Below are 26899 nucleotides of genomic sequence, written 5' to 3'. Positions count from 1 at the left end.
CACAAACATTTATCTGCCAAAAAAGTCTAAGCGCTTCAAAATAGTTATTTCCGTTTCGATGTCAATCTAAATCGCTGTAAAATCACCGCCATTTTATAATCCCTAACGTCATTCTCAACCGCCTCCACGCAGAGATACTCGACGGAGAAAGTAAGAACAATTTTCCATTATTTGCATAGTTTAATATTACGCGGCCGCCGCTAAGCCTGATTTGAAACCGCGCGCGCGCTCTCATCTCAAAGATGACTGACATCGTTGTTCGTCACGAAATCAAAAGAGGGCTCTTCAGCCGCTCAGAAGTGAAAAGAAGAAAATTTTAAAAAAATAATTTAAAAACAACCGCTTAATATTTTTTGACGCGGTTTTCGCGAAAAAATTTAGTTTTTCATAACCCATTCGCCTTTGTTTGTTGCTGGTTATAGCTTTGCGCTTCCCCTTTAAGTCTACGTCCCGTAAAAAATAATTATAATTTTGAAAAATACGCACGAGCATTTAACGCGTTAAATTCTAGAAAGCGAGATATGATCACGTCCTACGATTCCATTTCAATAGTTCAATCTAACATTATTTACGGAAATATGCCTCCTCTGAATCTTAGTTTTCCTCCAGGGGCTAAAAAAAGTTTTTTTTTTTAGAATTGACCAAAAAATATAACGGTGCTGTAAAAGCAGTTGGAACCTTGGAATTATTTTACTATTAACAACTTGTTAAATAAAACAACAATAGTTGCATACAAATAAATAGCATTGCACAAATCCGATTTTAGAACTGCCCACTATTTTAGGCCCTGTTTTCCTCTATACAGTGATTTCAGTATCACGTGACACAACGTCACCTATGTTTTTTCCCATAGAGAAAAAATCCCGCGCAAAATGGTGGCCATAGCAACGAAATTGAAACACCTGATGGTGACGTTGAGAAAGGCAAAATGCGTGAATTCGATCAATCAACCAGTAATAAAAATGGTGACGAAAATCAAACCAAAATGGTTTTCGACTTAACGACTAATCAAAGCGTAGGTAATTTAATGGAACTGCCTGAACTTCTAAGTTTGAACAATGAAAGTAATAATTACATTGAAAATGAGTCAGAAGTAATTGCGAACAACCCAAATGCTAACAGTGTACCTAAATTTAGCAATCAAATAGAAGGTGCTTTTCGAACGAAAGTCAGGCGTACATTGTCTCAAAAGCATATGCAAGACATTTTAACTTCCATCGAAGCTCAAACGTTTTGAAGAAGGTACAGTGTTCACAACTGCGTTTCCTAACCATGTTTCAATAATTGGTGGTGACAAGTTCGCATTCTTGACTCCCGAAAGTCGAATTCGAGACGTAACGTTTGACGGTATTTCATGGTATTTAAAGGGATCCCTCTTTCGCAACAGGGGAACGCATAGGGGTCACAAAAAAACTGGTTTTGAAGCACACTGCAAGTCTGGATTTTATGTGACCCTATGCCTCCCCCTGTTGTGAGTGATGGATCCCTTTAAGTAAATGTACAAAGAGCAATACAGGAGTAAATAAAAACAAACCATTAATTCAGTATTATTATTACTTGAGTACTCGCCCCGGAAATAAGAATTACGATTCTGGCTTTAAGAAAATAATGTACCTAATTCGCGACTCGAGCAACAAATCGAAATTAGGCGTAATTGCGCATTATCTCGGAGATGAATCGCTTTGCGATGATCGTTTTCCAGAGAAAGCAACTAAAAAGAATTTGCCCTCTAAACCAACCACGTCTGATGGCCCAAGTCGGGTAGTATACAGTGAAGTAAAAAATAATGAAAATAACGTCTCGAATATGTGTTCAAATCATTTATTGTATAACATTGACTACCTTGCAAAAGATCCAATGAAAGGTATAATTTTACAAACAGGGGACTGATTTATTCGCTATTTGGGCCACACCTCAGTCAATTGATCTAGCTTCTAGATTAATAAAAGCTTCTTTTATTGACGTAAACCTCGAGCAATTAATTTTCTACGAATCGATCTGTCAATTAGAAAATTACATTATCTCATCCGTTTTTGTTCGAAATACTGAGGTGCAAAATGATCCTTGTTTTCCAGTTTTTTATTTTACATGGAAATAATAATCATAAGATTCACGAATATCTTTGGACCCAGTTCATAGTTCCTTTACTCAAATTGGATAAATATGGTCGAAATGTACCAATCATTACGAACTTGGATAAAGAACTAATTGCCGCTTTAAACAATAGTCACGAATGCGTGAGAAACAATTTACGATTAACTCGCGATTCAATTCTTAAAACGGTAAATCTACATTTTGAAAGAGGAAAGGCAACGCAATTTGAAGAACAATCATTCCGTTATTTAATCGACGCCATAACTATGGACTCCGAAAGTAACTTTGGAGTGCATTTTACCATCTTTAAAGATTGCTGCTCAAAGGATTTTTCAGCTTACGTCGACTTAAATCTTAAAAACCATTTGCAAAATGGAGAGACAAAATCAAGAACTAAAACGTTTTCGGCGCTGAACAACAAAATTCCGCCGAGGACATTCGTTGAACAATTTCAAAGTTATTTTGATAGCGGAAACTTCGCATCGGATGATTTATGCAGCGTCATATTAAGTAGTTATCTACTTCAAATCGAGTCTTTGAAAGATTTTAATATTGCCTACGACCTATAAGCTTACAGTGAAACTCTAAAGATAGAAATCCCCAAACTGAACGTTGGACTAGCTCACGAAATTGTTCAAAGCGTTTGTAATGGAATTCCCAAATTTAAACCGATTAAAAAATGCGATCAATCCATTCAATACGTTAAGGAATCTATGGCTTCGTATTGCGTTCAGAATGATTGCGTTCAGCCTTCCAATGACCCCCAAAGCGAAGGTTACGTTGTTACAAATCCATTTGAATGAATTCCCGAAAAACAATCTTTAGTGATACCGGATGCGGACGTATGTTCTTGTAAATATCACTCAGATCATCCTTGGGCTCCATGTTTTCATATGTTGGCGGTTAAATTGTATTTGAGCGAAAAAGAAACAACTCCATTAACAAAGCGGCCCCATTACTCTCTTTCTGAAATGGCAGATCGAAGTGAAGAACGCGCTAAACGAAAATATCCGGGTTCTGGTAGTAGTACCAAAACTTCAATTTCACTGAGCAGAAAGAGGAAAACTGCTGAAATTTCTGATAAAACACCCACTTTAAGTACCGGCACAAAAGGAAGGGTTAACAGAAGAGTAACCTTTGAAGAAGTAGAAGAACCGACACTAAATAATGACGAAAGATCATCCGAACTGTTACACGAACTAGTAAACGATGCTATTACAATCTTGGAACCCGTCGAAGTTACGGTAGAAAGTAATTTATCTAACGAAAACGAAGTGTGCGTTTTGATGGAAGATAAAATTCAAGATATAACGCCCGGAAGTGGAAAAATGACGGTGGAGGCAATGGATAGTGAAAAGGGAAGAAATTGGCTTCATAACATGATGCTGATCACGAATGATATTGAGAATAGCGTGAACACAGTTGAATCCGCTAGTCGTACAGATAACGAGAGCGCCCAGCATGTTGAGAATGAGGAAACAGTTGAGCCCTGTTATCCAGAGAAGGATTGTATTAAACCAATAGAGTTGGAAATTATGAACGGGAACGAAAATATAAAAAACGTCGTCTTAGATATGATTAGCACTGTTGGGTTAAATTTAGAACGAATAGTGGAGATAACGGCGGAAAACGTTGAAGACCTTAAGTCCGTGGACAAAATTGTCCTTTTTGAATCGGATATTAGGAACGCTATCAACTTACAGGGCAAATCGTATTTAACTCAAGATTTATTAGATGTATTAGAAAATCCGAATCACAGAGATTTCTCGTCGGCCAAAGATCAATACGACTATTGGTGCGATAAGTGAGTAAGATGGCCCAGAGTTACCTAACCCTACGGATGACGAATTTTTGCAAAGAAACCGCACTTTGCCTGACCCTACTGGTTACGAATTATTGCAAAGTAGCCCATTACAAACAGACGACGAGAGATATTTCAAGACAATAAAACACGACTTTTCGGACTATGTAGGTGCGAGAAAATGGCGAAACAGGATAGTTAACCGAGTTAACCAGTACATTCTTAGTGAACAATGCAGAAACCGTTAACTTTCACGTGCGCAAGCTTTCCAGTTAATTGACTTTTCGCGCGACGAAATAGAGCAACTTCACTTCTACGAGATTAGTGTTCAAGATTTTGTCGAGCGATCGGACGAGAGGACACCGGTGGATGACCATTGTCAGAAGAAAATAGGGGGAAGTACGCTTCTAGTCAGCTTTGGAAAGGCGTCACTTTTCACGAATTTTCGCGCCAAAACGGTTTGGCGGGAAATCGAGGATGAATACATCGTTTAAAAAATCAATTTTTCTTAAATAGAACAATTGTAACATAATGTCCTTCTCATTCTCTGCTAATTGAGCTAAGGCGTATTTGCTTTCGTCGTTTATAGCCGAGTTGAATCAAAACAAAAGTGGAACTACTTTTTCAGTTTGGTTTATTATGCGTAAAAAGGCATTTTCGTGGGTCACACGACGACTTCTATGGCTCAAAGCTACAGATGCGTACTTCCCCTATTTTCTTCTGCCATTGTGAATTTGCGAATAACAATGATCCTCTCGAAGAATCTCGTACTGAAACCTTGGCACGCTTAAGCGACGAAAATTTAGAAAAGTCGTTCGATGACTGTCTTAAAAGTGCGGCCCTCAAGGGGTCGGAGTGTGCAATAACTGGTGGCTTTACCGCGGAGTCGGGGTTCGGCTCTTGTAACCCATAAGGGCGGTGGTGCACTGGGAGATGTTAGCTCCGTCCAAATAGTTCTATCTCCACCTCCGACTTCGGGCAGGTTTGGGCTGGATACTGGGCTTCGGCCCAGGCTAACGGAGAGGGTCCAGACAACCTGGCCGCCTCGGCGGATTGGGTAGCCTGCTGTGGGGTGGCGGGCCTCCATATGCGGGCACGGCGGCCCTGTTTCCCGGCCTTTTGGAGTTCACCGGGATCTCCGGTGCCAGCTGTGCTGGGTTACTTGGGCTGCTGTCTGCTGGTTCCCCTTTAGGAGCTCTCTCCAAAGGGCTTGGCCCTCTACCTTTCTAGGTGGGGTGTCGGCTGGCGTTGCCAGAGCATCCGCTCTCTATCCCACTGCTGTGTGCGAAGTGGCGAGCTGGTCGACCCATTGCTGCGCCTTCTGTTGGGATGAGCGGCTTGCGTTGAGGGTACGACCATCGGTAGTGGGGTTCTGCTACCCATGTTGGTTTTGTCACCTGTCCGGGCTTGTGGACGTTGGCGTAGGGCATTCTGATGAGACCGCCGGTGTAGTAGGCTGTTTGATCGCTTGGGGCACCGGGATATAAATTTCTGACCACATGTCTTAAAAGTGCGTCACTTGCGGTAACCGAAGAATTCTTGCGTAGTAATATTGTTGGTGAAACAGCTAACACAAGAAAAGAAAATTCATCCCAGGAAATGCAAGAAACTGAACCTATAAAAGGGGTCGAAGATAAAATCCAGAAAAAAAGTGGAATTAAGAATAAAATGTTAACAGACGACTTAAAAAATATTCCAAACGACTTTCATGTTAGCAGTTGGGCCGAAACATTAAAAGGAAACTCATGTGGGAATCCTTTGGTTTTAAAGAAATGTATTAACAATTTAATTAGAAGCCGAAAGTTGGATTCGATTGTGATAGTTTTCAAAGATTTTATAAAGGGTTTATAAAGGGGTCAAAAATGTGCACCTAGAAAGTCAAAAACAATATTTCGACAATTTGATAATTAAATACTCTAGTTTCTTACATATAAATGAAGCCGCCAACAAAGACATTTTAGCTATTTTAATGCCTAAAGGTCCATCAAAGGCTACTCGGTTTAATTTTTTTTAAAGGATAAAAAAAATTACATACTGGATGGATTACACACAAAACCAGATACGATGCAGCTTCACTTCAAAACTTTGATGTCTTTCGCTATTCTCGCTTTACATAGAGCCGCAATATCAGTAAGTATTGATGAATGGACATGCGCTTCGAGCGACGATTGCCCACGACAATGGTATACTGCAAGTGGAATTATGGACAGTGACGTGTCATTCGTCGTTTTCTATTTGTGTGGCATATACCACGCTCGTAAATCCATAGTAGGAAAATTCTTTTAAAGCTTTTATTCGAAGATAAGGAAGTAGAGAGCGATTGTTTGATTATAAAAACAAATTATGGAGCAATAGAAAGGTGCAACGTCTCAATAGCAAAAAAAAAACCAAAAAAAAACAGATTTTGCAATTAACGAGCTTAAAAACGTATTTGAAATATAACTTACTTAATACTGAAGAGGATACTAGTAAATGGTTAGACGAGTATATTAATGTTAGTGTTTTTTGCAGTGTCGGCCAACAAAAATGCCTAGCTAAAAAGAAAAAGCAAGAAGAAGAGAGGTGGGTATTATGCACGAAATGTCGAAGCTGGTATCATGCGCTGGTATCTAGTCGGGTACCAAGTTTGGTCCTGGTTTTCCACTTGGTTCTTGGGGAAAACCAAGTTTGGTTATTTACAAACTCGGCCCTATGGAAATCTGCATATTAACGAAATGAGATGCAGGCCAGTTAGTAAATTTCGATTAGCTTAACTATTATGCGTACAACCACGCAAAACTTGGTCGATACGTCTATCAGGGCATGGTATCTAGTCGGATACCCAGTTTGGTTCTGGTTTTCCACTTGGTTCTTGGGAAAAACGAGTTTGTTAATTTACCAACTCAGCCCTATGAAAATCTTTATGTTAACGAAATGAGATGCGGGCCAGTTAGTAAATTTCAAACAGCTTAACTATTAGGCGTACAACCACACAAAACGTGTTCGATAAGTCTACCAGGGCATGGTATCTAGTCGGATACCAAGTTTGGTTCTGGTTTTCCACTTGGTTCTTGGGAAAAACAAAGTTTGGTTATTTTCAAACTCATGCCTATGAAAATCTCCATGTTAACGAAATTCGAATAGCTGTGTTATTTGAAACATACTTAATATTAACGCATTATTTATAATTCTTGCATTTCTTGAAATTCTCGGTATAATATTGGCAATGGCTCAGTACATAATGTTTATTATAAGCTCTAAGATATAAAGTTGTTGAATCTTTGTGTATATTATAATTATGAGATATGCCGTCGTTGGAAAGTGCGCCAAGGAGAATACGGAGTTAGTAAAGTATGTATTCGTATGTAGGCGGTAAATTAGAATCGTCCGCAGCCGGCTGGGCTGCGCTCTTTTGAATTATTTTGAAATTAAAAATTAATATTAATCATGTCTATCAAAGAAATCGATAAATCTAGTGTTCATAGGATTTGTTCAGGCCAAGTTGTGCTTAATTTAGCAATTGCCGTAAAAGAATTGGTTGAAAATAGTTTGGACGCAAATGCTTCCAATATAGGTACTTGTTATTCGCGTCTTGCGCTTTGGCTTCGCACATTTTCAAGTTATCATTGATTGAACACAAATTTTTAGAGATTTGCTTAACTGAAAATGGCATTGAAATGTTACAAGTAATTGACAATGGAACTGGCATTGAAGTATCAAATTTTAGGGAAATCGGTAAATTAATTGGGTTACCTAGGTAATACTAACATTGAAACATTTAATTAATAATTTTGCAGGTGCCAAACACAGCACATCTAAGATAGAGGATTTCTCTGATCTAAATAGCGTAGAAACCTTTGGTTTCAGAGGAGAAGCATTAAGTTCTTTGTGTGCTTTAAGGTGTAAAATGTTAAATCATGAAATAACAATTTATAAAAACTAAAGATAATTATAATATCCACAGTAAGGTTTCAATTACAACAAGGCATGCTACATCAAATGTTGGTTATCAGTTAGATATATCACACAATGGCACAATTTTAAAACAAACACCAGTAGCACGAAGTATCGGTACAACAGTATCGTTGCAAAATTTGTTTGCTCCATTGTCAGTTAGGTTTAAAGAATTTCAACGTAACATTAAGAAAGAAGTTTCCAAAATGGTCCGAATGTTAACATCATATTGTTTGATTCATCCCAATGTAAAATTTACGTGCTCAAACTATACAGGGTAATTTATTCTTAATATCACATTCGCAAAATTCCATTTTCATAAATTTGAATTTATCAGAAAGAAAACAGTGTTATTATCAACCCCTGGTGATTCTACAATTAAAGACATCATAGCATGCATATTTGGATCTAAACAGGTCAAGATTTATGTATAACTGGTGATATCCCTGCGGAGTTTTCTTAAACACTATTTTCACTGTTCAGGTTAGCTCTGTGGTTGCGTTTGAGATGTGTAAACCCTCACATGAAATAATAGTAGAATATAATTTATCGGAGAATTCCATCAAGTCAGAGTGCCTTTTTAAGTAAGCTCATAAATTTATTTAACATAGATTAAACAAACAATTATTTCTATAATTTTTTAGAATTGAGGGTTATGTATCCACTTGTGAGCATGGGGAAGGCAGAAGCACAACTGATAGACAGTTTATTTTTATAAATAATAGGCCATGCGAACTACCTAAGGTTAGTTTAATAAATTTTCTATTCTAAAAACCAAAATCAATTATTATTAGTTTTAATTGTTTGTAGGTGGCTAAAATTGTTAATGAAGTTTACCATTCGTATAATAGGCATCAATATCCATTTCTTCTACTCAACATTTCACTTAATCGAGGTAAAGGAATTAATATATTATATGCTCAGCATATAAGTTATTAATTGGAACTAATTTAATTAGATGCGATTGATGTCAATGTTACACCTGACAAGAGAACCGTATTTATTGAGCATGAAAAATTAGTGGTTGCCACTACTAAGGTTTTTATATCATCAAAAATATGTTAATAAATATTCTTAATGAAATTTCCTATTTTTAGGCCTCCTTATTAAAACTCTACGAACATGTGCCATCAACTATGAACCAAAGTATCATATCGTTCCTCGAAGAATCGCCCAAATTAAATACATTACAATGTAAGAATGGCAGAACATGTACAGTAGAAGTTGATTTTACACAATTAAAACGCAAAACTTCGCCTCTTACTAACAATCAATCGGAAAGTAAATGTAAGTTTATAGTAATTGGCAAAATAAGCATAGTTATCCTAAGTTGAATCAATTCGATAGTGTGCAAAATTGACCAAGAGCCTAACAGCCAAATAGAAATTTTAACTCCTCCTAATGATGGTTGCGTTGTAAGTGGAAACTCTTCTCCCTCTAGTAGCATTTCAAGTCTTAGAAATAGTCCACCAGGTGCTAGTCAAATTAACAGCTCTGCGACTCGATTAAGTCCACTTGTGACTCCTATGGATAAATTGCTCAGTTTTCATAGATTTCAAGGAAGTAGAAAGACAGTTGAGAAGTCAAAAAATGACAAACTTCACAATGCAACGCCATTTTCAAATATGTTCCTTTCACAAACATCTAGAAGGGATTTAAAAAATGATGTGGTTTGCTTAAATTTGGAAGTAAATCTCGCAAATGCTGACGAAATTTGCAAAATTGAAAATCATGAAGTGAAAACTGTGACAACTGTAAAAGTTGATTACCTAAAAGAACCAAAGTCACCGCAATTCCAAAAAGAAATGAAAATAAAATGCAATGACGTTGAAATATTAGGAGCTAGGAATGTAAATTCGAGAAAGCAAATTACATTACATTTTTCAATGGATTGCTTAAGGACTAACAACAAAAGCAAAACAGAAAATAAATTATCTCGGCAGTTTAGGGCAAAAATTAGCCAAGATCAAAATAAAAATGCCGAGGAAGAATTAAAAAGGGAGTTACGGTACAAATTTTCTCTGCTAGATTTGGGGTACGTTCAGTAACGCTCATCAAAAATATTGATGAGTAATCGATGTCAACATTTGGTGACTGTACGATTTTTCGACGTCAGGATGGGCATCCGATGCTCATCATAAAAACCATCTCAGAGAGAAGGTTTTTTTGTTGTCTTGATGTCAAACGCGTCGGTGTTTACAGTTAGCTGGCAGAGGAATTAAAATTGTACAACTGTAGTTTTAATCAACAATTCTACTGGTTGGGTTAAAGGTGTATTATTTAATTGGAATGCCTCAGCTACTGCAATGGCCGTTTTCTCTTTTTTAATCGTTTCAACAATAAAGAATATTTTCGTCAATAATTTCGTTATTTACCAACTCATTAATTATTGAAAATAATATTTTTAAAAACAGAACTGACTAGAAATAACACCGTTCAATAAAAACCAATTTTTCCCAGATTTGCATTACTGAATGTACCCTTGGTTAATTTTATTGCATTTGTACTTAAATTCTGAATTTTATTTTCTTAGCAAAGATCAATTTGAAAAAATGGAAATTATTGGGCAATTCAATCTTGGGTTCATAATTGCAAAGTTGGATTTTGACCTATTTATCATAGATCAGCATGCTACAGATGAAAAGTACAACTATGAGAATCTACGTATAAATACTGTACTAGAAACCCAAAAATTGTTTTTGTAGGTACATTGAATTTTTAATTTTATTTATTGAATGGTGCTAAATAAAATATGTCCTCCTTTTGTAGGCCTCAGAAGTTGCATTTTTCTGCAGTCAGTGAATCTATTATAATTGACAATTTAGACATTTTTAACATGAATGGTTTTCATTTTAATATTGATAATGATGCAAATACTGGCGAAAAAGTATCCTTGGCAGCGATTCCTGTTAGTAAAAACTGTGTTTTTGGCAAAAGTGGTGAGTAATGCATTTTAAGTCACATTGTTTAGTTTTATAGATTTGGTTTAGTTGCAAAAAAATAGCATTATCCATTTGAATGCGCGTTATTTGCTCCCCGTGAGAGAGTAAATGCAATATTCTAACAATTTTATTCTCAAGGTAAAAAGGAACATGTTAAAATTTACTCCAAGTGGACCAAACACATTGGAACACAAAAAGAATGGTCAAAATTGACAGATCTGTTTTGACTCTAAGTGATCTCAGTGCAATAAATGGGAGATGAAAAGTTGATTGGGGCAATTTCAAGCGCTCAAAAGCAGTCAAATGAAAAACGCTCTTAGTCACTTCTTTGTTGCAAAAGAATATGTTTTGTGGTGTGGTATCTTGCTCGCCTTAGTTTAGTTAGAGAGGTATAATTTTAATATTCTAGGTGCTTTTGATTTATTGTGCAAAGTTATTTTGTAATATTTTTAGTTTTTTAATTATGATTTATAGCATTTTCAATTTGACTGCTTTCAAGCGCTCAAGATTGCCCCAAACAACTTTTCATATTCCATTTTTGTGTTGGGATCTGTTTCGATCAATTTTCGTTCGTCCCATTTATTGCTCTTGAGCGCTCCAAGATCACTCGAAATTCTGTCTTCTAATTTTCACAGATCAATGGATTGAGATCTGGAGCAAATTTTTGGCGTGCTCCTTTTTAGCTCAAGAATAATATTGCTTACATTTTTGAAACAATTATTAATTTTGTATGACAGATTTGGAGTTAATCTCAACAAGGCCAACTTTGATCACCAGCTCTAGTGACCAACCCATTTGCCAAAAATCCGTGAGCAAGGCTATAATGAACATGGTGCTGCAGTCATACAGTTTTTTATACAAAAACTATTCTAAAAATAATATTCCACTTGGGGCGCTCTAACCATATAGATATCTATTGCGCTTAGGTTAACATTGAAATTTCAACGAATGGGTTGGCAGCTATAGCGCGAGATCAACCAGATGGAAAACCTAAGCATGTGCGAATACTGATTTTGGGTTTTCCGGTCGAGTATCTGGTATTAAAAATTTTGCTTATCGAGTCGAGTATCTAAATTTTATCAGGTTTTCGAGTATTTAGGCTTAGATTAAAAAAAGGGGTTTCGAGTACTCGAATAATTATGCTTAGAGTATTCAGTTCTAAATTTTACTAGGAAAAAGTTCACTTTCAAAACTGGTGAATTAACACTGAGTCATATTTAAAGCTTTTAAATATACTACACTACTGAGCCTAACTTTCCAAACTAAAATTAAACCACCTACAAAAGGTTCGTGACTAGTGATTAACAAGCTACCAAAAAGTACTGGGAGGTGAGGGAACTTTAAGTTATGGTTTTGCTTTTAATTTCAGTTTCATTTTTTACATTTACTTGCTTTTAAAACAATATCCAATCAGGAAGAACCTAAGAATTTATTCTGATTCTTCAACCAATTAGAGGGTTTAAGGCGGAGCCAAAAAGATGGTTTTTTTGGAAAAAAATCCATAAAACATAACGGGGTTTTTTCGAATATCCCGCCGAAAACTCGCTGGTAGGGCCTCTGCAAAAATTGGCCTATTGGGTACCCGAAAATCTAAGCCTATGCTTTGAGTTTAGACCCTAAACGTTTTCGTGTTTGTTTTATACCCGACTCGATACTCGATCGAGTACTCGATTTCAAATCGGGTACTCGCACATGCTTAGGAAAACCCTATTAGTTTTTTACTTTTTTTGGCACAAAAGTTAAGCAATGTTTTAATTATAAATTTTAAACAGATATTGAAGAATTAGTGTTCATGCTAAGTGATTGTATCGCTAAGGTCAGTATTACTTTTCTACGCCTGAAAAAGTTTACTCATAGTATATAAACGTTTTTAAATTTAGGGAGCTGTAAGTAGGCCTTCCAAACTGAATGCCATGTTTGCCATGAGAGCTTGCCGTAAGTCTATTAAGATAGGTACAGCATTAAGCAAATCCGATATGAGAAAACTTGTACTTCATATGGGTGAAATAGATCAACCATGGGTGAGTCTACCACTTTCTTACCAACTTTGTAAAAAATTAATGTTAAATGATTTTAATCATTAGAATTGCCCTCATGGGAGACCAACAATAAGGCATCTAGTCAATTTACAATTAGCATCTCAAACTACGTAGATATATATTCTTTGTTTTAAAGTTTTAATTCCCTCCCCGCCATTTTAATCATTGTTCAGCATTTGAAACGGTTTTACTTTAAATAATTTTAATAAAAAACTTGATAAATATAACTTGGTAAAATGTTTTATGGGCACATGTGAAAAATGAGTTGATACGTTGATATGAATACAAAATATTACAAATGACTATGAATTATTACTAAGGTTCAATGTATTACATAGCCAACAATCTTCAACTATAAGTCAATACACGGTATTATACCATAATATACTAAAAATATACATTATTCCTACGGGTATCATCCCGAAACATAATACCAATATTATAAACTTTCATAAATGTCGCTTGGAATGACTGTTGTTAGGTTGAAAAACATTTAAGATATGGTTCAAATTATGTGCATTACAGTTGTTTGGAGTAATTTTATGTAAAATTTTGGATTTACGAGAAATAGAAATTTAATGGCAGTTAGGAAAGTTGGAAGTTTGATTCAAATTTACTGGACAACTATATCAAAATCATTTCTTTAAGTCAGTGCTATCACATGCATTAAGGCCCTTCAATTTTTAGAAAAATGTTTATAGACCAATATTTAAATTTGGTCATTTTATGACTTGTTTTTAATTCTATAAGTTTTAAAAGTAATTTGATGACTATAGCTGATAATGACTTTGATTTAATTGAAAAATACAAAATAAAACGAAGGACCACATATGCATTTAAATTGTAAGTATATTTAATTTTTCAAGCTCTCTCACTACATTAGAGACTTTTCAAATGCTGTTGTGGCCCTTCAGTTTTACTTCAAGCAAACTTAACAAAAATTACTTTAATATCTTAACCACATTGTCAAAGGTATAAATTGACTCGCCAAATTTTTAATTAAAACTATTTAAATTAACCATATCACAGCTTGCGGCAGCAAAAGTTTTGATATATTACAAAATTGCAGTTTTGCATAATTTATATTAAATAGAGGTATTAACACATTCCTTTAAGCCATTTTTCCTCCATTTGAGATAAAAATGTTGCAATTAGGAAATGAAATTATCTAACTTTCAATACTATTAAAATTGCACAGATATTGGCCCATTTATTCTGGACATAAATCTCATTTAGACTTAATTTAAGACCCGAGTTGATTTAAAAATATGCTAGACTGAAAATTAACGTGTTTTTGTAGCAGTTTATATAGTTTTGATACCAAAAATAACTACTAAATTAGAGGCTATTTTGATATTGTTGGAATTTTTCCCCCAAAAGCGTAATTTACCAGGGTTTTAATTATTCGTTACATAAAGACTGGTACTATTGAGCAGTTAAATTTGATTAGCTTTTTAAATTACCACAATAGAAAAATAGCCTTTTCCCCAAAAAATAAAATATTTAATCCTTTAATAGTCTTGCCAGTTCTTGTAGTTCGCTTTTTCGGTTTGTGAGGTAGGCATTGGTTTCCCATAGCGTTCTTACCTAAAAAAACATAATTCAAGGAAAAAAATTGGCAAGGCTTAAAATTATAATGCAAAGGCTCAAGTATTAGATCTTACTAATATTTTATTATCAACTTCATCCAAGTTGATATTCTCCGTTATGGGTGGGTTTAATCTGAAATAGGGTACATTAATCATACTACACCATGCTTGGGCCCTTTCTACTACACGACCATCAGCTTCTGTGACCTGAGTATTATAAAAAAATAGAACATTTGATAAGATATTGAAAAACTAAAGCCATCCATACCTTATCAACTAGAAGTTGCCCTAGGGCAGATACTCCAACAACAATTTTGGCTGCACTCCATATAGAATCAGGTTTAAACACATCTATCGTGCTTATTGGGGTAACTGGAATTTTACCTGTACCCAATGATACTACTATACCAATTTTTTCAACCTGATCCTCTTGGCCCTATAAATTAAAAAATGTTGTAAATGGTAGATTATAAAATTTGGTTTAACAATTACCGTTGCTTTTAAGGCTAAATTCCGTTGATGTAATTCGGTTAAAGCATCCAAAGTTGGATTATTAGCTATTAAGCCTCCATCTAAAAATCTTCCCAATGCGCGGAAATAAGTAGGTGCAGCTCCCGATGCCCTACATGCCCTCCAAACAAGTTGGGCTAAAATAAATTAAGTTCTTGTATAAATTCTCATCCTGTTAGAAATTAAAGCTTTTTCTACCGTGTGGCTCTAAAGTAGGAGTAAAGACGGTACAGTCAGCTTGTCCCATAATTTTGGCTGGGGATTTATAATTTCTGAATAAATGTAGATCTGCGGGGTGTCTGTCAGCCAGTACTGCAGTTACCATGACCCTATAATAATCAATTGAAAGTTAAAATAAATTAATATTAACTGGGAAGCTCTTAAGTGAATTCACATACTTAAGTCCCTTGATATCCTCCATTGTCGTTTTTTCTCCAAATTCTTTCTGTAAAAATGCTTCTAGTGGTTCAGGGTCGTATGGACGATGCCCGACAAATACTTTATCTTTTAGACGGAAGTACAGGCAGCGACATTCCCTTACAGACTTACCTATAAAAGTACATAAATAAAATAATAATATTTGTTTAAAAGTAAACTTACCAATAGATAAAGCTAGAGCCAAAATTCCACCAGTACTAGTACCCGCAACCCAGTCAAAATGCTTCATAACAGAAACTCCTAATGTAGCCTCCAATACGGATAGGGCTTGAATTAATACCAAACCACGTATTCCACCTCCATCTAGACATAAAATACGAGCGGGTTTTTTCGTGTGTTTTTCGGTGGGATTGGTTTTTTTGGCCAAGGCTTCACGAACTGCGGTTGATCCCAATAAGTCATCATACACTGTATAGAGAGAATAGGTTACGGTAACTATTGGTTTAACACAATAAGTAAATTTTTACATTTGGGTATTCCTAATTGTGATAATTTATCTGGAATTATGCCATTAAAGTCTCCATTAGCGGCGCAACCATGAGAGCAATTTTTTCTCTTATCACTGCACCGTTTGGCCCCAACTGCGTGTAGAATATAGAGAATTGTGTCCTTGCTTTGGAGTGAATTGCTTGTGGCTGCTATATGACGGGCTGTATCTCCCGCATCATTTATTATGTTTGGGTCAGAGTCGAACACAGCCAAAGCTTGGACTAATATGGGATCACCCGACTGAACCGTAATTGAATAGAGATAATTAACATATAATATAAAGAATGTCATTTTGGGCATGATTAACAGACCTTAACAGCTAAATGTAAGGGTGTATTTCCTTCAGCTCCACCGATATCAGGGTTTGCTCCGTGACTAAGTAAATTTACAACACATGAGAATCGGCTTCTAGAGACCATCATGTGTAAAGCAGTGTCTCCTTGAAAATTTTTAGCATCAATTAGGCAACCAAGTTCTATTAGAGCTTCTAAGCACTGCAAGATTTATTTTTACGGTGAATCATAGTCCTTAAGTACAATAGACATTACATTAATAAACTAACTTGCGGAGTTTTTGCCCAATGAAGGGGTGTACCACCAGTGATCATGTCTTTCGTGTGCAGTTGATTAGGGTACATATCAATAATTTCTTTCGCACACCTGCAGTAGGCAATACCAAGTAAGAAAATTGCACTATTTTATTATTTTAATGATTGTGAATGTGCTGCGAAAGCGACGGTGGAATGAAAATTGAACTAGTTAGTGTTATATACGGGACATACGCACACTCAGCCATTTTATACTAGACATGAATTTATGATTAAGTATAGTAATACTATTTTAGTACAGTTAAAAAATTGTTTTCACGTAAAGAACTCACCGATCACTGCCACCAGTAATGGTCAAAGGTTTTAATTCAAATTTTTGTTTCTTATTCTTGCAAAATGAATGAATCAAAGCCCAAGTACTATTTCTCCGCTTGCGAGAACTTAAACAAATTTTTTTAACGGTTCAGCTTTTGTACTAAGAGATTTTAACTAAGTTAATTCATAAATTGTAATCTAAGCAGTAACATTCACAATATTGACTCTAGAAGAATCAAAATATTCGATTTAAAGAACTTTTCCTAATATGACGAGTTTCACAAGTAAAAGTTTCTCTAACAAGTTAATAATCAGTAATCTGTAATGAGTGTAAAATCTATAGAAAGAGTACTTTGGATTTGATAAAGTTAAAAAAAATGAATGTATGATAAGCTGCTCTACCACAACAGTTTGTTCATGGGTAATTTTTGGTTGGTGCAGATTATAACCTTACGATAGAGACAAATTTGTAGCCTCAAAACATTAGGCCATTACATAATCTAAGCACCTTCACCAAATTTTCCAGGAACATAGACACAAAGCTGAAAAAAGTAACATGGAAAGCAAAGTCTTACTGATCGCTGGATGACTCAACAGCACATTGCAAAGGTAAGCCATCATGAGTACCAGCCAAATTTACATCGGCACCAGACCTCAATAGTTCTTGGACACAAATAGGGTTATCGGCTAGACAAGCCAAGTGAAGGGGTGTGTGTCCATCAGCATTTCTTTCGTTAATCATTGGTACTCTTGGTTCCCTGGTCACTAATGCTTGAATTATTTCTTTATTTGTGGTGGAAGCATAATGGTATGCACCATTGCCTTCTTTGTCCAACATGTCTAGCCTGACATCCATGTTGAGTAAAACTTGAATTACCATTAGTTTTTGTTCTTTGATAGCCAAATGCAGTGGTGTCACAAACGTCATAGGGCACACATCATTTATTTTCCTTTAAAAACAAAACTTAGTTAATTAATTGCAGTTACCATCTATTTTTTTGTGCCAAGGCTAATTAAAAACTTTTAAAAGGCTGTTGTTACATGCGAAGGCTTAGCTATTTCTGTAAACATATTCCTATTTATCATGGGAAAATTTTACTTTTGAAATGGCTCTTGTTTGAAACACTCAGCCCAGCCTAAACAAGCGGCAATGTGAGCCGGTCCCCATGACGGACATTTCCTGGCGGCATTGCATATTTCTTGTAAATTATCTCTTGTGAAAAAGTCAGGTGTACTGGAAACAAAAGCGGGTAGAACAAATTTTAATAAGTGAAATATGGACTCAGCTTCTCTTCTATCCTCCGATCGCAGCAAGCTACATGGAAAAAAAGTTCATAAAATATCACATAAAATTGTTTTTGAAGGTATAAAATAAGCACCACCTAAATATAGTTGCCGGTGATGCTTTGGACATAACTTTTTGAACCACAATTTCATATAGAAGTTTATCAGCTTCCAACGTTTTGGAGTATAATACTAAGAAATCTTCACGCAGAACTACATTGCAGAATTGATATTGATCGGAATAAGAGTCTTTCACTTTAAACGGGTCTTCAATGTAGCCTACAGTACGCCGAAAACCATCTACTATGTCTTTAAAGAATGACATGACTTTTATCTGAAATATATTTCATAGTATTATAATTTTTCTCTTGAAAATGGTTTATACGTAATTAAGGCCTTTTTTTTCAAACAGACCTTAACTGTTATAAACCTATCCTTTTTGGGATCCATAATTTTGGCAAATCATGTATAATAATTAATTCAAAAACGAGTCCAAACAAGGAAAGAAAACTTTATAAATCATAACGTTTAACATTCCTTGCTGTAGGAGATTTAAATATGAGTAGACCTTGAAATTTAAACAACTTTTCTTACATGTTGTTATTGAATGTTTATTTACATTGATTTTATTTTTGGGATCCCAAGCAAGTTCTTGTATCAGAAAAAAAAATTAACCTTTTATTACCTTATTGTTGGCTTTCCTGATTTATACAATGTTATAAAGTGTAAGAAAATTAGATAAGAAATACTTTCTTAATAACAAAAAATTATAAAATGATGTAGCATGGTTTATTTAAGTACTCTTAATTAATCCATGAGAAAAAAAGAGGCTTCCTGCCAAAAGCGTAGAGGACATCATGATAATGCTCTAAATTACGAGTGTCTCATCAAATTATCATTTTGAAGAGAGAAGAGGGGTCACGAAGTAGTCATCATTACGTCATAACAAAAATTAGTTTCTCTAGCGCTATTTACATTTTATTTTAAATAAATTAGGTAATACCAATAAAATAATAGCACATTTAATTAAAATTTTAAATTCAATAAAGTGTTCTTCAAAGTATAGTAATAATTAAGATAAAAACGGGTGGACATTAACAAATCAATACTTTCATAGTTAGCAAGGTTAGCGCTAGATGGCGAAACTGAAGCTGTCATAGCGAAAACCAGACGCTTGTTTACAATGCATTGTTTAGTGTTTTCTGTTGGTCGCACTTGACATTCTTTTGTTTTCTAAATAGCGTTTACGTAATAGTTTTTAATTTAATTTAGAAAATATGGCAAGCTCAAAGAAAAAAGGTGTATCGTCAACTTCAGATCAAGGCAAACCGTATTTTAAAAATAATTTTAAAGGACAAATATTTCCTGGTAAGCAATTGATTATGAATGTATTTGGAACTCTGTGTGAAGAAAATCCCAAAGAAAGCCTGAATCACATTGCTAAAAAAACAGCGGAAATGACTGGAGTATCAGTTCATTCCGTTTGGAGGTAATTATTACAGTCATTTATTATTTACACTGCAGTATAATTTTATGTTATCGGAACATTAATGTTAAGGATATTATCATATTTGTTAGAAAACTAAGCCAAATTAAGGCCTGGTTCACCTTTTTTGGGTTAAAGTGGTCATTGGACAAAATTTATCAACAATTGCCATAGTGTAATGATTGGAATTTTTTCAGAGCTAAAAGAGAATATACAGAATGTGGTGGTAAATTTCCAGCACCCATTGTCAAACGTCCAAATGCTGTGGGCAAAAAAACCAGAATAAAAAAATACGATGAAACTGCTTTAAGTGCCATAAAACGTAAAGTTAGTGAATTCCTCGCTAAAAACGAAATACCAACTCGTAGTAAATTAATGGAAGCCGTGAATACTGATCCATTGTGCCCATCGTTCCAAAGTTTACGAACTTTTGAACGTTTAATCAAAGACATGGGATTTGACAGTAAATACAAACTTCACAAACCTAAGGTCATTGCTCCAAATTTAACGAATCAAACACCAACTGTTATAATGGCTCCACGTAAAACTAATACTCCATTTGTAAGCAAGCCTTCAAAACCAAAGCCGCCTGTTGATGATACATATGAAGTGAAATTAACTCCTTCAGAGCATTTTGTGAACTGTGAAGTTGTGTATCGCGAAGACTTTCTTGTGTTGTACGCACGAACTATTAAAGCTGGAAAAACCCACTTTGAAATGGTTGTACATAAGGATATCTGGCAATCTGCTCATCCTTGTGCTACTTACAGGTAACTTTTTGTCAATTCTTAAAGTAAATTTTAAATTGTTATTAAAATACTTCTTTCAGTTTATTTCGGACGTTAGATAAGCCTGAAGCCATTGGTTTGTTCCTATTACTGAAGCAAGTTCTTCCTATATTTTTGGCCTGTACGCCAGAACTCATAACTCGTGATAATTTACAAGAACTTTGCAACACTGCCAGAAAAAAACCAACTTGGACTTCATCTCATATCGCCGCTTTTTTAGGCTGGATAGATTGTTTTAAGCATGATGTTATTGTCAAGTATGTTTCATTGTGTGTGTCAAATGAAAGAATAATTTTTTTATTTTAATTTCTATAATAATTTATACAGACAAATCAATGATGTATGTCCGGAAACACTCGTCTCTCCGTTACACGTAGCCATTGAATGTCAAAGACTACCCGTCATTCAGACGCTTGTCAATCTTGATGCTAGAATAGATTTGTTTGATAAAAAGGGAGACACAATTTTTCACTACGCTGCTGTTACAAATCCAGATGTAATAAGGGCATTAGTTTCGTGGGAGACACCGCCTATTATCAACAAGAGGAACTTGGTTGGGCATACTCCTTTATATTTGGCCTGTTTAGCGAACAACCCTGAGTGTGTCCGGGAATTACTCAGAGCTGGTGCTGACATTAATATCACTGGTGTAGCAGGAGATGGACCTTTACAAGCTGCCGTTGAAGCCTCAAATGCACTGTAAATTCAGACTTTTCTGATTTTTATTTAAATGAAATATTAATATTCTCTTGTATAGATGTGCGAAAGAAATCATGGATATGTATCCAAATCAGCTTTATGACAAGATTTCAAAGAATGGAGGAACTCCTTTGCATTGTAAGCCTTGCTAACTAAGGCTTAGCTTGGTTAATTTTTGTTTTGAACTTTTTTAAATTAATTTTTTTTTAATTAGGGGCCAAGACAACGGAATGTTTGGAGGCTTTAATCGACTTTGGGTGTCTATTGGATGCTAAAAATTTTCACGGTGACACTGCTTTACACATTATGGTGTCACAAAATAGACTCTCCTGCGTTTTAGCATTGTTGAGTCATGGTGCCAATCCCGATTTACCAGGCTGTGATGGAGGAACTCCACTTCATGTCGCTATTAAAGTTATTATTATTTTTGTTATCCCGATTGCTCGGCGTTATTCTCTATAATCTTAAGGCTAGACCTTAAACTTACATTAATATTTATAGGTTGGAAATCCATCTTTAGTCCATGCCTTAGTGGTCTTTGAGGCTAATCCTAATCTTGCCAATGCGGAAGGTATTTCGCCACGACATCTGGCAGCCACAGAGAATTTTCCTAACAAAGAGTATATTCTCTATATCTTGCATTCTGTCGGTGCTAAGAGGTGTCCTAACATGTTTCCAGGCTGCAGAACAGGCTGCGCTGTCAGTTGTGATTTCAACGGAATTGCCCCAGAGAAGTTATCCCAATTGGGAATGCCAAAATGTACTGAACTTAACTTCAACCTCTAATGAAAGTGTTACTGATGATTTTTGTCTTTTTTAGTATATGATGGATTACTAGGCCTCGCTGCCGTTGCATCGGCTCTCTCAAAAAAAGAATCGCTCGCTTTGACCCATCCGGGACATTCCTGTCGTGTACTTTGCTTAGATGGAGGTGGCGCTAGAATTCTAGTTCTAAATCAAGTATTAGCGGCCTTAGAAAGTACCCTGGGCTCTCCGGTCATGAAACATTTTGATTGGATTGCTGCAACGGGAACTGGCGGATTGCTGGCCTTAAATTTAGTTCTTGGTATGTTGCTGTAATTATAGGGATGCTTTATTAGTAATGAAAGGGGAGAAGGGCACATCGACCAGTGGTCCATTGTGCAGTACACTAGCGATGCTTTAAGGTGTTATGTACTTATAATAAATTATTGGTTTAGGTAAATCCGTTCGAGAGTGCAGAGGCATTTTGTTTCGAGCAAAAGAGAAAATATTCAACATAAACTCTTATGAACATGAAAACTTAGATTACTTTCTACGTAAATTGTTCGGAGAGACTTTAGCCATGTCTGACATAAAATTTGGAAAGTAAGCCATACTTAATTCGTTTTTTGAGCTTAGATTTCAAATCGTCAACCAGAAAAGTTATGTGATTTGGGCCATAACTTATATTTTAATGGTTTTTTTTAGAATTATGTCATCCGGAGTTTTGGCTGATCGTGAGCCAGCTGAATTGCATCTCTTTAGGAATTATACTGCTCCTGCAAGAATTTTAGGGCAGAATATTCCCACAAGTATTGAATGCTCAGGTTTGGATACTCGTGACGAATTCGCCTTTTCATTTAGTTTACTTTAATTACTGCTGGATTTTTGTTAACTAAGCAGTCAACTGTCATTTTCAATTTGGCTGCTCTAGAGCCCTGCGAGATTGCTCGAAACCCATCAGCCGCTCTTAAAGAAAGTTGGAGCATTAAGTTGCTGTGATCCTTTGTTTGGCTTGAGATAATAGTACTCAAATCTTTGAAACATTTTTTATTTATCTCTCGATCGAAGTAATATCGATTACATGGTTTTACATCAGTGACGGACTAGGAGCTAATCTCGAGTAGTCATGTGTCTCAGTAGACAAAAATCCATCTGATTATGAGCTTCTCGCGCTGGCCGTTACATGACACTGTCGACTGAACGGCTAATAGTAATTAGTTTTCGCTGAGCTATAATAACTGTCCCGTTTCTTTCCCATAAAGGTCATTTGATATGGCAAGTTGCAAAAGCCGCTTGTAACGCCTATATTCAAACCCCAGAAAAATATCAACAAGCTTCATTTATTCCTACAAATCCAACTTTGGACACATTGACTGAAATTCATGAAAGAAATCTTGCTTTAAAAGCCACAGTAAGTACTAAATTTTTGAGGTCCAAAGCAATTTTTTAATTTCCTATTTTTGCAGAATCAGGAAGATAAAACAGAATCAATAGACGTAATTGTATCTCTTGGAACTGGGGTTTTGCCCTTGTCAGCAAACCAGCCTTTATTAGATAAAGTAAATATATATTATTTGAATGTTTTTAAGCCCGTAACCAAGGTTTCATGTTTCATTTACTGCTCTGGAGTGCTCTAAAATTGCTAAAAGTTGATTTCTTAAGATCATTTTCTGCTAAAAAATAAAGCTCTAGAATCTAGGGCTGTGCGAGAGTAGTGGTTTTAGGCAACCGAATGTATTAGAATTTTTTCAATGAGTATCGAGTCGGGTAGTATTCTTGTGGATTCGGGTAAACGATTAAGCCAAAAAATCCCTGGGTAAATTTTACTTTATGGGAACGGGTACAGTAGAACACGCGACGGACGTAGTTAGACGCAAAAAGTGTACAAATAATACTAAGCTTTCTGGGGACAATAGTTCGACTGTAGTAGAACTCGTGAAGATGATATTATTTGTTTGAATTATTAGGCGCCAATACTTTGAATACATACAGCGCTGTGTTTGGCTCATAGGTTTTTTCATAATACAATATAGACCGATACATTTTTGGGGCAAATGTGCTTTTTTCTATTATTTAACAAAAAATTTAATTTTTGGGATAAATCAGGATCCCAACTAGGAAATTTGCTTTGTGGAAATTCCTGGTAAAGAGGCCAATAAATGGCCTGTCTACTAGGAAATTTCCTTCAATAATTTCATAGTTGGGAGGCCAATTAATTACCCTTTTCCCAATCAATGGCCTCTCTACTAGGATTTTTCCTTCAATAATTTCCTAGTTGCGAGACCAATTAATTACCCTTTTCCCAATCAATGGCGCCAATACTTTACAAGTCTGTAAACCATTATTTCAATAATTTCGATATGCTATACGAACATATGTTGTCCACACCCAAAGCCCCACTTTTACCACGGATCCCGAAGTATGTTGGAAGAACTCGAAAATGATTTGTCAAAAAACGTCGAAAACATTAGAAAACAAATCAATATTATTGTAGTATAGTCCAAAAGAAATAATTCAAACAAATAATTTGATCTTCACGAGTTCTACTGTTGTCCCCAGAAAGCTTAGTATTGTTTGCACACTTTTTTGCGTCTAACTACGTCCGTCGCGTGTTCTACTGTACCCGTTCCCATAAAGTAAAATTTTCCTCAGAGTGTCAGGCAAAATTTTACTATAGCTGCCCCCAGGCCCCCCACCCGTTTTTTTTTATTTTTTTTTGGATAGAGGGCAATATGGGGATTATTTTAATGTTAATTTTTTTGGTGGAAATGAATATTTACAAAGATATGAATTTTTATAAATGTTGGTTTTCCACTGAATTTTCCCTAGGACGATTCTTTACATTCCTAGATTTTAATACTTTTTGGATAACGTAGGACTGATGACGAAAAAGAAAGTTTGATATGCAAAACAGTTATGGCTTCGAGCGCTCGCACGCGCCCCCCATCCCCATACTAATAAAAGCTATGGGCAATCTACAACGCAACCTAGAGGACAGCACCAAGCCTATTAAGCTTGTTTCCCACTGGCGCGCGCAACGACGCGTTTCTCAGCTTTGAAACGTTCAAACGTTTTTACGCGCGTAATGAAAATAACAATATGATTCGCGCTAGTGGAAAACAAGCGTTACGTATGAAGTATCGTCAACCCGATAATAATCCTGCACTCCAGCTCTACAATTTCAGTTCCCAAAGATCCTATTTTGTACTTTAACTCAACAAAATCTGTTCATTGTGACCATAGAAATCTCATAGGTAACTAGAATGCTGCCGCCTACGGCCGAGCTTGTCGCCAGTTCGTTTTGATCCTTCAGCCAATGAGAGACCGTAGAGTGGTTCCGCCAAGGAGGATAATATTCCTCCTTGGTTCCGCGTAACTATAGCGGGAGCTAGGGATTGTCATTCTCTCTGGTGACATTAAATTCTTGGCAGAACCACTCTTTGAGCTCTGATTGGCTGAGATCTGGCTATCGTCTGCCATGGCGTTTGGTCCATTTGCCAGTTACACGGCAGCATTCTAGTTACCTATGAGATTTCTATGATTGTGACTGACTACCACCTTCCATAAATAGAACAATTGATTTAATTTTTAATAATAATATTTATTATTTCCGCCGTGTTTTTACGCCACTATAATTTTTTATTTACATTTTAAGTTAGTAATGTTTTGCATTTCCACATTTTTCTTTTTCGTCATCAGTCCTACGATATCCAAAATGCATTAAAATCTAGGAATTTAAAAAATCGTCCTAGGGAAAATTCACTGTAAAATATTCATTTCCGCCAAAAAAAATTAACATTAAAATATTCCACATCTTGCCCTCTATCCAAAAAAAAATCGCGTTGAAATTATTGAGGCGGAAACACAAAATAGTCGGGTACACGAACATTATGGGAAAAATAATAACCTGACGAATTGAGCAAGGCTTATTATTTACCAGAGGATGTAAATTTTTCATACTCTATAATAGACGAGTATTTCATTTTTCTTAATCGAGTTAAGAGTTGGCGTACCTGAACTAAAAAAAAAGGTCGGGTACTCGATGATGATAAAGTACTCGCACAGCCCTACTAGAATCTTCAAAACATTCTATTTCTTTCTATATAGCTGTGAAATCAATAATTGTCAGACACAGATTTGGATTGAATCTCGAGCAGTCAAATGGAAATTTAACTATTAAATATTGTTTTTTCTAAATATGCCAAGCCGAATATTTAGCATTTTTAAAGCACAACGTGTCGGCTTAGCAAATGAAAATCTAATAGTCTAAAAGTACTTCTCGGGTTGTCCTATAAGTGGCTCTATGAAAACTGTAAAGGCTAATTTACAAATGTTTCTAGGTAACCCAGGCGGAAAGTAGAATAGTGGAAAGAGCTCAAGCTTGGTGCAGCATGATTGGTGTTCCTCATTTTCGCTTAAACCCCCCGTTAACTGATAGTGTTTTAGCGGAAGAAACTGATAATCATGTGTTGGTGAGAATTTTGTGGGAAACAACCGTATACCTCAATAGTAGGAAAACGGAATTACTCGAGTTAGCGATGCTTCTCAAACAATAATTTTTAATCAAGTTATAAATATCTACAATTTTAGCATAGATATCATCATTTTATCTATAATCACAATATTTTCATTAAAATCTTATGTATAAGGCCTTCAAAGATTTTTCTTGAGCTAGAAGGCTAAATAAACACATTTTAATACAAAATTAAATGTTTCTAAATTATTTTAATATTTTTAATGGAGTAAAACACGGCATTCACTTTTTAGGTTATATTATTATCATAACTTAAATAGTCTCATAAATAGAAATGCATCTTTTGTTTATGGTTATGTGGGGAAATAGAAAGTATTTAGAGTGGAACTATTGTTTTATCCCAAGCGAAGCGTAAGTAGGTTTTATTAGTGTAGTTGTCATAATTTACAACACCTTGGATAATTAATGATTGTGGCAACCTATGAAGTGTAGGGAGCTGATGGCTCACGTGGCATGCCGCCACCCTCCTACAACATTTAACCAGCGTTACCAGATTCCGAAAGCCCGATTATCGTACAGAGCTACGGTATGGATCGTATTTTAAAAAATTGGGATCGTACGGCTCCTAAACCCCATATATTCATGAAAACTCCCCGAAAATAGTCTAGTCTGTGACTAGGATTTTTTTTGATTTATATAAAATGATTTAAAAATAAATACATTTTAC

At 35.6% G+C, this 26899-nt stretch overlaps 3 protein-coding genes across 6 annotated transcripts; 2 read left to right on the top strand and 1 right to left on the bottom strand.

Annotated features, from left to right (window-relative positions):
• Positions 1-7249: 7249 nt before the first annotated feature.
• Pms2 (mismatch repair endonuclease PMS2) lies at positions 7250-13053 on the top strand. Of its 2 annotated transcripts, XM_090177689.1 has the most exons (16): positions 7250-7448; positions 7523-7609; positions 7672-7774; positions 7839-8105; positions 8166-8244; positions 8312-8412; positions 8473-8572; positions 8639-8723; positions 8787-8866; positions 8926-9115; positions 9176-9836; positions 10362-10529; positions 10598-10767; positions 12543-12586; positions 12651-12791; positions 12855-13053. In XM_090177689.1, the coding sequence occupies exons 1-16, from the start codon at positions 7322-7324 to the stop codon at positions 12921-12923; spliced, it is 2472 nt and encodes an 823-aa protein (XP_090033815.1). In that variant the 5' UTR covers positions 7250-7321; the 3' UTR covers positions 12924-13053. The 2 variants fall into 2 exon arrangements, with proteins under 2 accessions (XP_090033815.1, XP_090033821.1); XM_090177695.1 differs by lacking the exons at positions 12543-12586; positions 12651-12791; positions 12855-13053 and having other exon boundaries at positions 10362-10533; positions 10598-10698.
• iPLA2-VIA (calcium-independent phospholipase A2 VIA) lies at positions 13036-18911 on the bottom strand. Of its 2 annotated transcripts, XM_090177667.1 has the most exons (15): positions 18667-18911; positions 18080-18315; positions 17797-18012; positions 17273-17647; positions 16715-16822; positions 16398-16494; positions 16147-16329; positions 15814-16075; positions 15509-15754; positions 15307-15457; positions 15107-15237; positions 14891-15045; positions 14667-14834; positions 14474-14605; positions 13036-14396 (listed from the first exon to the last, which is right to left on the bottom strand). In XM_090177667.1, exons 2-15 carry the CDS (start codon positions 18304-18306, stop codon positions 14313-14315), a joined length of 2535 nt encoding a protein of 844 aa, XP_090033793.1. In that variant the 5' UTR covers positions 18307-18315; positions 18667-18911; the 3' UTR covers positions 13036-14312. The 2 variants fall into 2 exon arrangements, with proteins under 2 accessions (XP_090033793.1, XP_090033801.1); XM_090177675.1 differs by lacking the exon at positions 16715-16822 and having other exon boundaries at positions 13037-14396; positions 18667-18907.
• A 177-nt stretch (positions 18912-19088) lies between these two features.
• LOC149961945 (85/88 kDa calcium-independent phospholipase A2-like) lies at positions 19089-26381 on the top strand. Of its 2 annotated transcripts, XM_090177612.1 has the most exons (14): positions 19089-19106; positions 19254-19470; positions 19665-20237; positions 20297-20512; positions 20583-20954; positions 21013-21092; positions 21169-21368; positions 21456-21714; positions 21775-22020; positions 22154-22301; positions 22404-22522; positions 22961-23109; positions 23165-23257; positions 26039-26381. In XM_090177612.1, the coding sequence occupies exons 2-14, from the start codon at positions 19259-19261 to the stop codon at positions 26252-26254; spliced, it is 2883 nt and encodes a 960-aa protein (XP_090033738.1). In that variant the 5' UTR covers positions 19089-19106; positions 19254-19258; the 3' UTR covers positions 26255-26381. The 2 variants fall into 2 exon arrangements, with proteins under 2 accessions (XP_090033738.1, XP_090033731.1); XM_090177605.1 differs by lacking the exon at positions 19089-19106 and having other exon boundaries at positions 19183-19470.
• The last annotated feature ends 518 nt before the right edge of the window (positions 26382-26899 follow it).

This window comes from Leiobunum rupestre, chromosome 1, assembly GCF_980474605.1.
Source record: "Leiobunum rupestre chromosome 1, qqLeiRupe1.1.hap1, whole genome shotgun sequence".
In the NCBI taxonomy this organism is placed as follows: Eukaryota; Metazoa; Arthropoda; class Arachnida; order Opiliones; family Sclerosomatidae; genus Leiobunum; species Leiobunum rupestre.
This window is presented reverse-complemented; position numbering and strand designations above follow the sequence as displayed.